We start from the raw sequence: 15835 nt of genomic DNA on the forward strand, positions 1-15835 counted from the left end.
AGGACCAATTGTGTACCTTAAAAGGTACAGTTATACATTTTGTTCCCCAATGAACAAAATTGTGCCTGCCATTGTACCTTTTTTTCTAAAAGAGTGTGTGGATCAAATAAGTACGGTGGCCCAGTAGTGCAGCCGTACTAAATTAAACAACAACACAACGAAATTGCCACAACACAACGGAAAACAAGGCACAACACAACTGAAACGAGCCACAACACAATGGAAACGAGCCACAACACAACGAAATCACCACAGCGCGAGGGGGCTCTCGGAGTGCAATAAAGTTAGTCTCCCTTGCCATTGCTCTATAGATTGGCCAGTCTTACAAAGATTTAAACACTACGATCAGTTTTAAGTGTGTAAGCATTGTATATCAACATCAAATCACCTACAGACATTATAGCTGCATATTTATACTCGAAAACGCTTTTACACGGTGCCATGGCGCTTGATGCCTAAGGGAACGTCTGCCAATTCCACCATTGAAACATATTCGAGTATAAATATGCAGCTATAATGCCTGTAGGTGATTTTGAGTTGATATTTCATGTCAATATACAATGGTTATACACTTAAAACTGATCGTAGTGTTTAAATCTTTGTAAGACTGGCCAATCTATAGAGCAATGGCAAGGGAAACTAACTTTATTGCACTCCGAGAGCCCCCTCGTGGTCGGGAGCATTTCCGTTGTGTTGTGGCGATTCCTTCGTGCTGTGGTGATTTCGTTGTGTTGTGGCTCATTTACGTTGTGTTGTGGTGATTTCGTTGTGTTGTGGCTCGTTTCCGTTGTGTTGTGGTGATTTCGTTGTGTTGTGGCTCGTTTCCGTTGTGTTGTGGCAAATTCGTTGTGTTGTGGTTTCATTTAGTACGGCTGCACTACTGGGCCACCGTAATACGGGGCTTCATTTGGCAAATATTGTTTTCACCTCAAATGTGTTGTTATTGTTTAATTTATGATGAGTTATGAGAGACATCTGTTCTGCAAAACCTGGTAAGATACAGTAACTTAGTTTAACCTTTCCCCTGATCTGATCCAACCAAGATTTACACCCTATCAGATATGGGCCGTTTGTCATTCATTATTATATTGATTGGGTGGGTTGTTCAGTCATATTGTTCAGTACAGCTCCAACTCGGACCAGTTTAAAACAGCATTGAGTATTTTAAACACACGTTAACATCAACACCAAAGTTAAACGCAGCACTGCTTACATTAAAATACTCTAAACTACTGTGGAACAAGTAGTTCAGCCTTTACCTGCAGAGAAGTTAGTTTCATATTACGAAACGATAACAGTTGGGTTCATTCATTAAATCTACTTAAATATTTAGTATATTGGAGAACTACATATTTTGGCACATGAATAGAGTACTATTGTTAAAAACCCAACTACATTGCGTATAGGTGGTAGTTTGGAGAATATTAACATGTATTCTTAGGTGTATAGAGGATGCCACATTGCAATTTGCTTGCGTGGATTATCTAGCATCTGTTTCCAGTGCTGTAGGCCAGTGCCGGAGGTGTGGAGCCCCAGCATGCAGCGGCCTAGGGGGAGCAGGGTCCCGGGACCGGCCAGGTTCAGTACCTCCAAATCCACGGTGGATTTAGCCAGTAGCTCACTGGGCAGCTCCAACATCATCATCTCATTCCAGACCGGATTCATCTTGTGCTTCACTCGCCGTGTCTGCTTCTTCTTCAGCTTGGCATTTTGATGTTTCAGGGTCAACTTTACTGAGAGATCTATCAGACAACATACAGGGTACAGTATTCTCTTTATTACACCTATAATATTGACATTAATATTGTATGTAATGTATGTATTTTTTTAGGACGGTTTGGAATTGGAACATGGATAGCTATATTTAATGTGTGTACATGTACACACCGGTCAAAAGTTTATAATAATAAAGACTTAATAAATAATAATAAATGTTTTTGAAAGTCATCCATGTAGCATTTATTTGATAAAAAATAATATTGTGATATATTGCTACAATTTAAAGCAACTGTTATATGGATATATTTTAAGATGTAATTTCCTGTAATGGCAAAAGAGCATTTTCAGCAGCCTTCAGGGGAATAAAGGTGTATATGGCATTCTTCTTTCAGACGAATAGAATCAGAGTTGTATTCAAAAATATCCTGGCTCTTCCAAATCCCGTGAGGGCTTCAGATGATGCAGCTCTGCATCAACATGCACTAATGCTACATTTTCTATACCCTAATCATTGTTAACAACATGCGTTCTTACTTCACTGAGCCCATTGTTTGTGCCTTAAATTGTTACATTGTTTATTAATGCATTGTTAACTCTTTGTAAATGTACTATATTCTATATGTATTGTATTTGTATATGTATAACGCGCTATACAAATAAATGTGAATTTAATTTAGTTGAATTATAATGGCAGTGAATGGCAGGCCAAAATTTGAATGGCAAAAAAGTGCATCCATCCATTATAAAAGTAATCCATATGGCTCCGGGGGGTTAAAAAGGCCTTTTTTGGGCTGCCATTATAAAGCTTTCAAAAGCCAGGGTATTTTTTTAAATTAAACTCTGATTGTATTTGTCTGATAGAAGAATGTCATATACACCTAGGATGGCTTGAGTGTAAATCATGAGGGAATTTTCATTTTTGGGCGAACTATCCCTTTAAATTGTAACAATGTGTCACAAAAATTACTGATTTTATTGTATTTTTGATTAAATAAATGCAGCCTTGGTGACTTTCTTTCAAAAACATTCAAAATTATCATTAACATTCAAAATCCAAATATTGTAGTGTTGTAGGGTATTTATTGAGCTGCTGAATCTCTTTTTCAATTCCATCTTAGAACTTATAATATGGTTATAGTGGGATAATACTAATAATACTATTAGTAATTAATAGTTGATTTGGGATTAATTTTATCGTTCACATTGATTTGAGTGTCGTTATGATTGTATGTTTGTGGTAAATACCTATGGTGTCTTTCAGTTTGTCTGACTGAAGTCCTCTAGCCTTCATTACTACCACCCCAAGTCTATTGGCTGCTGGCAGATAACTGAGTGACAATAGTAGCTCTCCAGCTGATGATGTCACTTCCTGCTGAAAAAGACAAAGAAACTTTGGGTTGAAAATCTTGAAATGCTTCTTGGGTCAAAGTTTTTGAATAAAATAATTGACTTTGACTTTAAGAATTTACTAAAGATTTCAAAAGATAAAAATATAGATTTAAAAAAAAATTGCATATTAATATTTTTTATTATAATTAATTGAATATTCAAATTAATTTAAATTATATTGAATGCGAGAAGATATTTCTGCATATACAGTTACCATCTCCTTCCCTCATTCGTGAATTATGTTTACAAGAATGGAATTAGAATGTAGAAAATAAAAGAGTCCAAGGCATCATAATCCAAAGCCCTATCCTGAATAATCAAATATGAGTCATTTGATAAATAAGAGTACACACAATAATAAAGTGTGAACAGATAATACATTCTGAGGGGCACTCATAACCCAGTTCAATCTGCGTCATCCTCTTTATCACTGGCACGTTACATACTGAACATGCAAACACACAGACACACACACAGACACACACACACACACACATACACAAACAATATCTCTAATAAGGCACCGCTACCCCCCCTCTCTGCAGTCCAATGGTAGTTAGTAATTCCTAGCATGTCTGTGTGTATGTGTGTCTGTTAAAACCGGATCTCCTCTGGGAGGTGTGATGACGCAGATAAAGATCTCCTGCTTTGGAGGTCTATGACATCATCAACAGATCACACAGCAGTGGGGGTGGTGGAATGCATACATGTGTATGTGTATGTGTGTTGGGACCCAAGAGACTGATTTTAAGCAAACAAGATGTGGAGGGAGAACAGTATCCTAAAATAAACTTGGATCGATTTCCTACCAACTCTTCTGCGCAGTAACCTGCACATATGTGGATATCTAAAATAAATGCCTGAGCTATTTCTAAACTCCTGTCAATATGTGCACTTTGTAGAAATACAAACACAGTAAACATCCCATAATAAAGTCTTAAACTCTCACCAAGTGTACGACCATGGCAAGTGAAAAAGTGTCAAAAGCATATTACCCCCCAGGGGCGTAGCCATCTTTTCAGAAGTGAGGGGGACAGAAATGTCGTAATACCATTTTTTTTTTTTTTGGACCAATATAATTTATCGCATCTCTTGCTTTTAATTGGGCAAGATATCAAATACACTGCTGAAAAATAACCAATAATTAATATCTATAATATTATTCTCCTATTCTCCTTTTTTGTGTGTGCCAATTTTATGATTGATTTATATACTACAAAAACTTCTGCATTAAGACTCCATAGATTTTATGCAATGTAAAAATATATATATATTCTGATGTAACTCATCTGTTCTCTATGTCAATATATAGTAAAATGTAATTTATTCCTGTGATCAAAGCTGAATTTATCATCATTACTCCAGTCTTCAGTGATCCTTCACTAATCATTCCCATATGATGATTTGATGATCAACACACATTTAGGATTATTATCAGTTGTGCTGCTCATTGTGATGCTTAATTTTCTAAACATTTGTGGTAAAATTAAAAAAAGAGAGAAATTATACTTTTATTGATCAGACATGCATTAAATTGATCACAAGTGATATTTTTAATATTACAAATTAGATAATTTATTTAATAAATGCAAATAAATGCTGTCCATTGAACTTTCTATTCATTAAAGAATCCTGAAAAATAACATGTAGGCTATCGGGGTTTCCACAACATTTTGGGAACTGTTTTCAACACAGATAATAATCATAAATGTTTCTTGATTATGAAATCCTCATCTGAGAATGATTAGTGAAGGATCATGTGACACTGAAGAGTGGAGTAATGATGATAAATTCAGCTTTGATCACAGGAATAAATTACTATATATTCACATAGGAAAAAAAGCGGTTTTAATTTGTTTTAACTATTTTTGATTACATAAATGCAGCCGTGGTGAGCAGATACTAAACATTAAAAAAGCTGCATTATTCATATGATACTTTATTGTCAATAAATAGCCTACATTGAGATGACTTGAAAAACACACATAAAGCATATATTGTCGCAATCGTCTGATTTTCGTCGTAACGTTTCATCACTCATAACGATTGTTTTCCTTCAGCTGCAGCTCCAGCGTGACAGGGTATTACTGACTTTCTGTAAGAGCGCCTCCTCATATTTAGATTCGAATAAAATGGCAGGTCATGCATAGATAATTTTTTGTCTCTGAATTTAAATCTTGATGTATTCACGTTGGTTTCTATGTAGGCTAAATACACTTGCCCCTGACCTCAAGAAGCGCGCTATCAACCGAGATTAGAGAAGGCTGTCGTTAGCGTCCCTGTTAACTTGTCCGCCCCCGCGCAGGGTAACGCCGGTTCGAATCCCGCTCGGAGCGGGTCGACTAGGATCGGTGAGACCCAGTAAAAGTGCGGGGGACGAAAATACATTTTATTAAAAGTGAGGGGGACGCGTCCCCCGCGTAATCTACGCCCATGTTACCCCCTAATATATTTCAAGTATATTATTATTACTAAAATTATTACCTATTATTACTAATATATTACAAGTATAGTAGTATATTTAATTTTAATTAAAAAAAAAAAAAAAAAAAATATATATATATATATATATATATATATATATATATATATATATATATATACATATATATATATATATATATATATATATTTTAAGGAAAAGAAAAGGTAATGTATGGGGTGTTGCAACAATTGGTGGCCTCTTAAATGGTTAGTTCACCCAAAAATGAAATTGATGTCATTAATGACTCCCCCTAATGTCGTTCCACACCCGTAAGACCTCCGTTCATCTTCAGAACACAGTTTAAGATATTTTATATTTTAGTCTTCTCCTCCATGTGCCTCCAAAAAGAATCAAACGGTTAATGAATCAGTGAATCGATCAATGATTTGGGTCGCCAATGTCACGTGATTTTAGCAGTTCTGAAGCGCCAAACTGCTGAAATCACGTGTCAATTTATTAGCTTTCTGGACATGGACAGTAAAGTGGGCATTGACTGCATTATGCTCTGGGACTAAAATATAAAATATCTTAAACTGTGTTCTGAAGATGAACGGAGGTCTTACGGGTGTGGAACAACATTAGGGTGAGTCATTAATGACATCAATTTCATTTTTGGGTGAACTAACCCTTTAAATAGGGGAGAATAATTTGGACTATTTTCTGTGTATAAAAGTCATTGCAGGTGATGGTTGATATGGAGTGCATTGTTCATTCTTTCATAAAAGTTGCAAAATTTATGACAATGTCATGTGCTGTTACGCTGGTAACTTGCAGTTTTTACATATTTGAATCAATATTTTGAGAAATATAGTCGTATTTACATCTTTCGTATTTTGACCTTAAACTATCATGATAGCAGAAATTATTCAGACACCAGATATGATTTTTCACTAGTGGGGTGCACTATAGTTCATATATGAGGGAGGATCGCAAAATACAGTAAACTGTGACATTTTATACCCAAAAATTGTTCATGCAGTGGACTACCAGTCAAACTGATTAAATTTGGGACCAAAATGATTCAGACACTTGGCTCAGCTCACTTGACACAGACCATGTTTGGCTCAAGTGTTTTTTTCTTTTATTGCTTAAGTGACCTTTTACACCACAGACTGAACAAAATGAAGCATTGCTTGATCATTGGTTGGCCTATTATCTAATTGTGTACTTAAATGTAACAGCTGACAGCTGATTGGTAGACTGTAATCAATTACATACCTTCTATCAAAGTTATCTGACATTATCAAGATGAATTTGTTTTGACCAGTGATGTTGTATGGTTTGGAGACAGTTGCACTGAGGAAAAGACAGGAGGAAGAGCTAGAGGTAGCAGAGCTGAAGATGTTGAGGTTCTCTTTGTGTGACGAGGATGGATAGGATAAGGAATGAGTACATCAGAGGGACAGCACATGTGAGATGTTTTGGAGACAAAATTAGAGGCCAGGTTGAGATGGTTTGGACATATTCAGAGGAGAGAGAGTGAATATATTGGTAAAAGGATGCTGAGGTTAGAGCTGCCAGGCAGGAGGTCAAGAGGAAGACCAAAGAGGAGGTTTATGGGTGTAGTAAAGGAGGACATGAAGTTAGTCGGTCTGAGAGAAGAGGATACAGAGGATAGGACTAGATGGAGGCAGATGATTCACTGTGGCGACCCCTGAAGGGAACAGCCGAAAGAAGAAGAAGATCAAGATGAATTTGTTCTGATACATTGTCATATTTTATTAAAATTTTCAAAACGATAGCGAATAATCTGTGATAATGTGAGAGAATGTTGAAGGTGTCTGACATAGTTGACTGAATCACGCAGTTTCTTAGTCCTAAATGTGCAAGAGCCATATTATGCTCTTTTAATAAGTCTTGATTTTGTTTTCGGGGTCTACTATGAATAGTCAAAAAACACTTTCACATGTTTTACATTGTCGCAGAACCTCTCTTCCCAGTCTGTCTGTTTAGTTCTGGGCTGCATTTAAATTAGGAATATTTAGACATGGAAATTCCTGGAAGAAAACTCAAGACTACAGTCTATGTGTTTCAGAAACAGTGCTTACTAACATAGAGATAACTCCCTTTGGAGTGTATGTTGTGCTATGTAACTTTCCAATTCTTTTTATGCTCAAACAGCAACATTACAGTTAAAAATTTAAAAATAATATAAAAATAAAACATAATAGTTCCTCTTTAATGTTTCACTTATGGACATTAGCAAGTAATGTTCCTTACCTGTTTGGGTGGCTGTAAGTCAACCCAACAGTCAGCGTCCAACATCATGCTTACATCAGCCAGCTTAAAGCGCATAGTGCCCAGAGTAGAATTATGGGAAAATCGATCAGAGCAGTGAAGAGAGAGGGACACCTCTCCATCTAGACCATCCGTGTTTTCTGTGCCCTCCAGAGGTAGGGCGAACACCAGCTCCTCTCCCCACTGCACATGCGCTGCCAGCTTGTGGGCCGCTGTCTGAGCGTGCTTCTGCTCTTCAGAGACACTCACACACCCTGATATATATCCCTCACATCCTGTATCCACAGATATATTCTCCGCTGCGGAAAAAAGGAAAATATGAGTCATATTACAACAAGGAACAGTATGACAAATTGAGCCACATGAAGCTGCTCCAAACCTCTGAGGCACCAAGCATCACTTATTCTCTTTTTTATAACTCCTCACTTTTCATTCCTTTCTACATCTCAACCAGCATGACTGATCCTCTCTCTCTTTCCTCTTTAGATGAGCAGAATAGAGGTTTTGAGTTTAAAGCAGATTTACTCTCATTACTGATAATGATGCGTATCAATCACGGCTGCAACTATTGAAATGGTAATTCTGTGATTAAGAGGCTTTAAGCTGCCTGAAAGAGGCTTTTATTTCTCTCAAACATTGGTTTAATCACAGAGAGTTTTGAATATCAAATCCTCCCTCTGGTCCAGTCACAAAAACAGACCAAAAACTCTGTACAGTGACCCCAAGAACACAACACACCTGTCTGATACATCAGAGGATTAGAAGTGTGAAACCAACACCTGCTTTTTACAGATATCTGCTCATGTTGTGTAACCTTCTGATGACCTTAAAACTGCTCTTCCTAGATCCTAAAGAATATTGTGTAGTGTATGATGGCATATTCTCTGTTTTTTTTCCTTCAGACTATCCTGTCAGAGGATCCTGTTTGTTTGTTCTTTTTAATAAATCCGTTGGTCCACAAAATCAGTCTGAATTATTAATTTATGAATTTTCAGTTGTCTAGTTCCCTGAACTCTGCAGATAACATCCCACTGTAAGGAAAGATTATCAGTGATCATTAGTGTTATTTTAGTTTTGTTTATATGCTATTTAAAAAATGTATATTTTTTTAAACTTTCATTTTAAGTGTAGTACTTTTAGGTGTTTCTCATTTTTATAAGTAAAAAAAAAATGTATTTGAGTTTTAGTTTTGGTAATTTTAGTACTTTAACTTCAAAAACTTAAAATATATTTTTAAAATAAATTCACGCAGTTATCAGAAGGCGATAAAAGATATTGAATGATAAAAGATATCATAAATAATGTCAAATCCCGAACTATCTTTCTAGAAACAGTCGAGTAGATGCATGTCTGTTACCTTCTACGATGCTGATGTGTAGCTCTCCGCTCTCTTTGTGCAGACTAATGGAGAAGTGCAGTTTAGGATATAGGATGGAGCTACTTGTCGTCATGGCACCGGTTTGCTCAGATGTACAGGGCGTTTCATCTGCGGAAGCTGATGTAAAAGAAATAAATGTGAGTGTAGATTCAGTTCGGAGTAAATAACGAGAAGGGTGAAGGGTTCTCATTAAAATACTTTGCATTCCTGAGAACAGAAAAATATGACAGACTATGGATGGTTCTGATCCTCCTGGGAATTTCACTCTTTGTATGCATTATTGGTTGGGATTTTTCAGTGACTCTTTCTGCTGGTTACACTGATAAGCCAGTAGTTTGTGGCAAGTGACTGCATTTTAAATGGAGTCATGGAATCGTTTACTCATCTAATTCAGTTAATATCATCGATTCGTTTATGATTTATTTGTTTCTCAGTGCTGCATGAGGACATGTAGTGTCTGGAACTGGTTTCATTGGTGGATCTAAAATAGGCTATGTTAATGGGGACAGTGCGTCCAAAAATGTCAAAATCCATAAAGCAGCAATATCATACTTAGTTGGCACATGCAGCACAACATTCAGAACAACAGAAAACATGTTGTTAAATTCTTCGAGGAAGGTAACATTTACTTCTATTTATCTTTCTTTCTCTGCATCTGCTAGTGGGTGGATAAAATTATGTCTCATAAAGGAGGGCCTTGATCATTACTATATTGTATGTAACCTTTACTTATCGTGATAGATTCTGTGCGCTATGAGTCAGACCAATGTATGCGTATGAGAGGTTAACAATAGCCTCTGGGCAAAATCCACAAAGATTTTAATAGCATAAAAAATGCCACCGGTGTCTAACATGTTAAAATGGTGTTTAATGGCTGTAATGTCTAATCCATTAAGGGTGAAATAACTAGTTCACAATTCAAATCTTCCAGCTCCTTAAATAAAGTCATGCTCAGATTTACTGAATTCAGACTGACTGAAATGATCTGGTTTCTCACACTGGCTGAAGTCCACTGGCATGCACAGAGAATCATGCGCCAGTCGCTCACACACACACAGCCTTCCCCTATTGAGATTTTTGCTGTAATTTGCTTACCTTGTCGCGGGAGGGAGAAGACCTCCTCACTTTCGGTTGCCTGGTTACAGGTGTCGAGCTCGGCACCAGACCTGTCGTTGGCAGCTCCATGTTCTTTGTAGTTTATTACCTCTTGAGAAGTGACAGAAGGTTTGGGCCGGTAGATTTTAGGGAACTTCAAAGATGCTTGAGGCTGGATGGGTTCAGTGCACTTCTGCACACTGAACTAAAAGATATACATGAAGAAGAGAGAGAAAATAAAAATGATGAGTTACGGGGAAATAATATGATTGGTTAGAGAATGAATAAGAAAGGTAGTTGGTTACATCACTCGAACCTTATGTATTCAGCCTGCTCAAAAATGTCTTACAATTATAATGGGATATTCAGAAAAAATTGATTATGCCAAGTAATAAAATTCCAATGATACTTGATTTAAACCAAAAAGCATATTCAATAAAACTAGACTGACCCAGTTAAAAACCAACCAACAAACAAAAAACAGTAATATAGTCTCAGTATGAATAAATCATTTCCCTTCCCAGAGGAACTGAAACTCAAAAAAATAATCAATTCCAGTCTTTCATACTTAATCCTTACATTATACAGTTCTCAGCATCAATTTACACCTTACAATGTCATAGACAAGAGACAAGAGCATCTCACTAAGGGGCTTTCTGCTGGCTGAATTTAATGTTTTATTGGATTTCGATGTGTAGAGAGTCTGAAAAAGCAGGCAAGTATGAATGGAAAAAATCAATACCAGAACACTCCATTTCCCCCAGGTGGGCAGTTATCATACTGAAATAGAGTGCACAGAGAAAGGAATGTGAGAGGATATTCTTATATTCCTCTCATCTTCCCCCGCCCCCTCCACATTAATAATAAATACTGGTGCAATGAGACTGCTCGCCTACTTTACAATCTGATATGAAACTGACCTTAACGCTAAATTATATACACACACACAGGCATATAATCCTTTTTAATCCCTTTAGATACTCAAATTCGGTCTTCATTGTGGTGGGTTTTTAGACAAAATCAGCAAATGAGCTAGAATTAGTTTTTGCTCATGCGTTTACCTCTGATGCTCTTGTCTGCCCCAGCTAACATTTTAATCGGATATATCTTTCAAAGAGGCTGAAAGACTTCTATACAATCATCATCATCTCTTCTCAAATGGAGATAATGATTATAGGGCCCTATGATTCTGCAGAATCCATCAAAAAAATGTAATTTTCTTTATAATGTGGAATGTCACAAGAATCAAATTGCGATAGGGGCTAGTGTCACTGTTCAAGTGGTCTAGTGGTTTGTGTGTAACATTTGTGGCTGTGGTAAGCCCATGACGCAGGAGATTCAAAGAAACAAACAACGTTATGGAAAACTGGAGAGAAAAAAAATCTGCTTTTTTCATGTTTTAAAATGGACTTACCAGCAGTAAGTGCCATATACCACAACTGAGCTAACCTCCAGAGTCTAACCAGGTGCATAAACCAGCAACATCATCTGTGCCAGTGGGTTTCCTTCTAGTACGAGGGCATGGAAGGAAGTCCTACCCACACTCCTGCCACTGAGGGGGAGCTATACCTGGCCTCTGGGAATTTAACCGATGAGGAACTGTTGCTGCTGGTCATGCCAAAGCTCCAAGTGTCCTGTGTCTCTTCTGGTTTTACCCAGCTGCATATCTCCTGTGTCTCCAGTGATCCCACCCAGCCTCCCTCTCCCACCTCTTCTAATGATAACCAGTTCCTCTGCCCCACCTCTGCTGGTTCCCTTCAGTCTCTCGGCACTTTCTCTGACTTTACTCTGCTGAGTTGATCTGCTTCAGGCTTTGACTTTGCCTTGGTCAGTCATCATTCTGCCTAAACCATGGACTCCTTGGTCCTCAGTCCCACTGGCTACGCTTCAGTCCTCTGGCACCCTGGCCCCGCCTCCGCCTCCGCCTCCACCAGCTCTGTCTTAGTATGTTGTCCCTCGGGTTTCGTCTGCCAATTCTCCACCGTGGCTCCTCCCTCCCTCGACTCTGCTGTGGGCCTTCGTCCTGGATTGTGTCATTTATTTGGATTAAAAGACTGCTGCAAATCCCTTCTTCATTGCATCATTGCTTTGAATGTGACAGTGTGGCCCTTTTGATATTTTGTTATTTGATATTTTCTTTGTGGGAATACCTACACTACATCCAGTGCATATGAAGATTTTGATTTAGATTTGTTTTATTTGTGGGAATGTAGCAATGTGATAATTAATGAATAAAAACATACAGACTATGAGAGGAAGTGTGTGTGTGTGTGTGTGTGTGTGTGCTGTGTGTGTGTGTGTGTGTGTGTGTGTGTGTGTGTGTGTGTGTGTGTGTGTGTGTGTGTGTGTGTGCTGTGTGTGTGTGTGTGTGTGTGTGTGTGTGTGTTTGTAGGTATACCCTTATTATGGGGACAAAATGTTTTTGAAAAATGCTGAGCTTTCTTTGATGGGTAGGGTTAGGGGAAAGAAAATACAGTCTGTACAGTAAATAAATCATCACATACGGATACAAGTCCTCATAAAACATGAAACCCAATGTCTGCTTGTGTGTGTGTGTGTGTGTGTGTGTGTGTGTGTGTGTGTGTGTGTGTGTGTGTGTGTGTGTGTGTGTGTGTGTGTGTGTTTGTGTGTGTGTGTGTGAGCCTGTTTATGTGGTTTATGAGGACACAAATTTGTATAACTACATGGGTATTACACTGGTATTACACTATAAAGGTGGTTTATGAGGACATATCAAATGTCCTCATAATTCAAATGGCCTTAAAAACATACTAAATGATGTTTTTTTGAGAAAGTAAAAATGCAGAATGTTTCCTGTGATGGGTAGGTTTAGGGGCAGGGGCAGTGTAAGGGGATAGGATGTACAGTTTGTACAGTATAAAAACCATTACGCCTATGGAGAGTCCCCAGAAAGATAGTGAACCAGATGTGTGTGTGTGTGTGTGTGTGTGTGTGTGTGTGTGTGTGTGTGTGTGTGTGTGTGTGTGTGTGTGTGTGTCTGTGTTTGTTTGTGTGTGTGTCTGTGTTTGTTTGTGTCTGTCAGGTTTTAACAACATTGTGATGACCAAATGTCCCCAAGAGGATAATAAAATATGAAACCAGCCCACAAGAAAAACACCTACACTATAATAAATAAAAAAAATCCAGGTCTCCAACTGAAAATATTCTAGTGACTGATCACGTCTAAATTTTTTAGTTGGCCAAATTAGAATTTTCTGTTAATTAAATGGCATCAATTCACTGAAATTCAATTCGGCCAACTGAAAAATTTAGATGTGATCAATCACTAGAAAATGTTTAATTGGAGATCTGATTTTTTTTTTTTTAACACGTAAATTTGTCAAAGTAAAATGCTAAAATATTTCAGTAAGGGTTACATTTACAGGCAGGAGATAGGAAATATCAACAGCTCAAGATAAATCCAATACAAGTCAATGAAAAGCCCCCGTCATGACAGAAGAACAATCATGTGTGCATGTGCAGCTATGAGTCGTGACTCCAGGCTGTTTCAGGGAAAGCTCAGCAGATGCCGAACAACACCATTGTGCGAGTATGTGTGTATACAAGTATTCCTATCTCTATTTTCTAAACGAATTACCTCTTACAAAAGCACTCTGGAGAAGATTCTGATAATAACACACTTGTCCCTCACTAATCCTTACTGGATAGATTCAGTGTTCTTTGACACAATCAGAGTTCTGTGAGAGCGCTGATCTGATTTATGAATACTGATGGATGATTTTCATCCTTCCCTTTTGATTTGCATGACTGCTTATGATAATATTTCTGCCTCAAAGAGATATAATGAAGTATATTGTAAAATGAAGATTCAGCATCAGAAAATGTAACAAGAGGCACTTTGGCTCTTTTTTGTAATGTCGTTTTTTTGGTTTCTCTCTTTCTCTTTGTATTTTAAAGTAAATATTTTGCTTCTGATTATATTATCAAAAATTCCTCAAAATGAACTTTATTTACAATAAAGATATATCCTTAAGGAATTATATAATTAATTCCAGATAAACAGATACAATGGCAATTAAATTTGATTTGCAATGTAACATTTGCATCATAATGTTACCTGGATTATTCCATAATGACATCCAGTAAAGAGTTTTTTAGATACATGCAAAGAAATCTATTTTAGTATAGTATCACTGTTACTGCCTCAGAGAGCTAACCTGTGTTATGTAACACTTCCATCCTTCCACTCAGGTGAGTCAGAACATGTCCTCTCTTTGAATATCTCTCATCTCTATTAGTACTGTTGTGTCCTTTTCATAAGCTCTTTCCTTCATCTGTATTTAAATGCCAAATCTGGTTGCTGGTCAATGGCTGTGTGTGAGTGAGTGTCAGTCTTACCTGTGTCAGAGTATGTAGAATACTGGGTTTGGCTTTCTCTGGGTCAGTCTCGTCCCCTCTCTCAAGTTTCCCCTTCTTACAGCTCTTGCAAAGCAGGGAGAGACCACACAGTGTCAACACTCCAGACACGGTACCCAGCGTAGCCCCCAACAGCGCTGTCGCAGACACGAGCATTCCCACCCAGAAACAGACACCCAAACACACCGAATGAAGTGCAGAGGAGAGAAGAGGAGAAAACAGGATGAACAATCCACTCTTCAGTGATGTGCCTCCATGGTGAGAGAGGAGGAAAGAGGAGATGAGTGGAGAGATACTAGAGACATAGAGTGGCACGTGTGTGATGCACTGTCTGAAACCAACTCAGCCAGGCAGATGGAGCAAAAGGGAGAGAGAGGAGGAAAGAGAGGCAGACAGACAGAATGGAGGTAATCAAAGGGGAGGGGCTTAGATGGCTGGCAACCCCTCCTCGATAAGGAGAAGTCTGTCACTGCAGCCCACCCCCTTCATCACCAAAGTGGCTGCACGTCAGCCTTTACGTCAGAACTGCATGAACTCACCTTCACACTGGGTGTGCTGTAGCAGAGCTTCATACAGTCACACAGTATAGAAATATTCTTAAAATAATGAGAAATGAAGAATGGGGGTGATTTTATTTATGCATTTGGCAGGTGTTTTTATCCAAATCAACTTACATTGCATTTTATCAGGTGTGGGATTCCCTGGGAATCGAAACAACGACCTTGGCCCTGACTGCTTATTAAATTTTCATATTTGATAACTAGGCCTATATTTTTGTGATGCGTCTTGGTACCACAACAGGAGCTGCATGGGCACTAGTTTTGGTCATGCACGTCACTCTACTCTTTGCAAATATTTGTGCATATGTTAAAAATTAAGAATATCACATTCTTATTGACACATTCATTTGTTCTACATTTTTACATATTTTGTGACTTATAATAAGAAAAAAACTCTTCTCTGATGCTTTGACAAGGACAGATATTTAGGAGAGATGCCTAGTAATTTGTCAATGTGAATAAACATAAATAAAAGAGAAATGAAGAGAGAAAGACATTCTCTCAAACAGAAGAACAGACTGGGGCTGCATCTTTAATTAAGGCCTACAAACAATTTAAAGCGTCATATAGCCTACTGATTGGACATTAATATTA

The 15835-nt window shown here is 37.8% G+C and overlaps 1 protein-coding gene across 2 annotated transcripts; it reads right to left on the minus strand.

Annotated features, from left to right (window-relative positions):
* Positions 1-333: 333 nt before the first annotated feature.
* syt13 (synaptotagmin XIII) lies at positions 334-15114 on the minus strand. Of its 2 annotated transcripts, none has more exons than XM_067439500.1 (6): positions 14664-15114; positions 10305-10509; positions 9189-9326; positions 7814-8130; positions 2965-3088; positions 334-1742 (listed from the first exon to the last, which is right to left on the minus strand). In XM_067439500.1, exons 1-6 carry the CDS (start codon positions 14835-14837, stop codon positions 1438-1440), a joined length of 1263 nt encoding a protein of 420 aa, XP_067295601.1. In that variant the 5' UTR covers positions 14838-15114; the 3' UTR covers positions 334-1437. The 2 variants fall into 2 exon arrangements, with proteins under 2 accessions (XP_067295601.1, XP_067295594.1); XM_067439493.1 differs by having other exon boundaries at positions 336-1742; positions 2965-3091; positions 14664-15112.
* Between the last annotated feature and the right edge of the window lie 721 nt (positions 15115-15835).

This window comes from Pseudorasbora parva, chromosome 1, assembly GCF_024679245.1.
Source record: "Pseudorasbora parva isolate DD20220531a chromosome 1, ASM2467924v1, whole genome shotgun sequence".
Lineage (NCBI taxonomy): Eukaryota > Metazoa > Chordata > Actinopteri > Cypriniformes > Gobionidae > Pseudorasbora > Pseudorasbora parva.

Bases quoted from the DNA above. Each gene is read 5' to 3' on its own strand.
- syt13 (XM_067439493.1), bottom strand. From the start codon at position 14,837: ATGCTCGTGTCTGCGACAGCGCTGTTGGGGGCTACGCTGGGTACCGTG. The intron at 8,131-9,188 runs GTAACAGACATG...TTTTTTCCGCAG, and splicing joins ACACATCAGCATCGTAGAAG to CGGAGAATATATCTGTGGAT. The intron at 1,743-2,964 runs GTATTTACCACA...GTTGTCTGATAG, and splicing joins CAAACTGAAAGACACCATAG to ATCTCTCAGTAAAGTTGACC.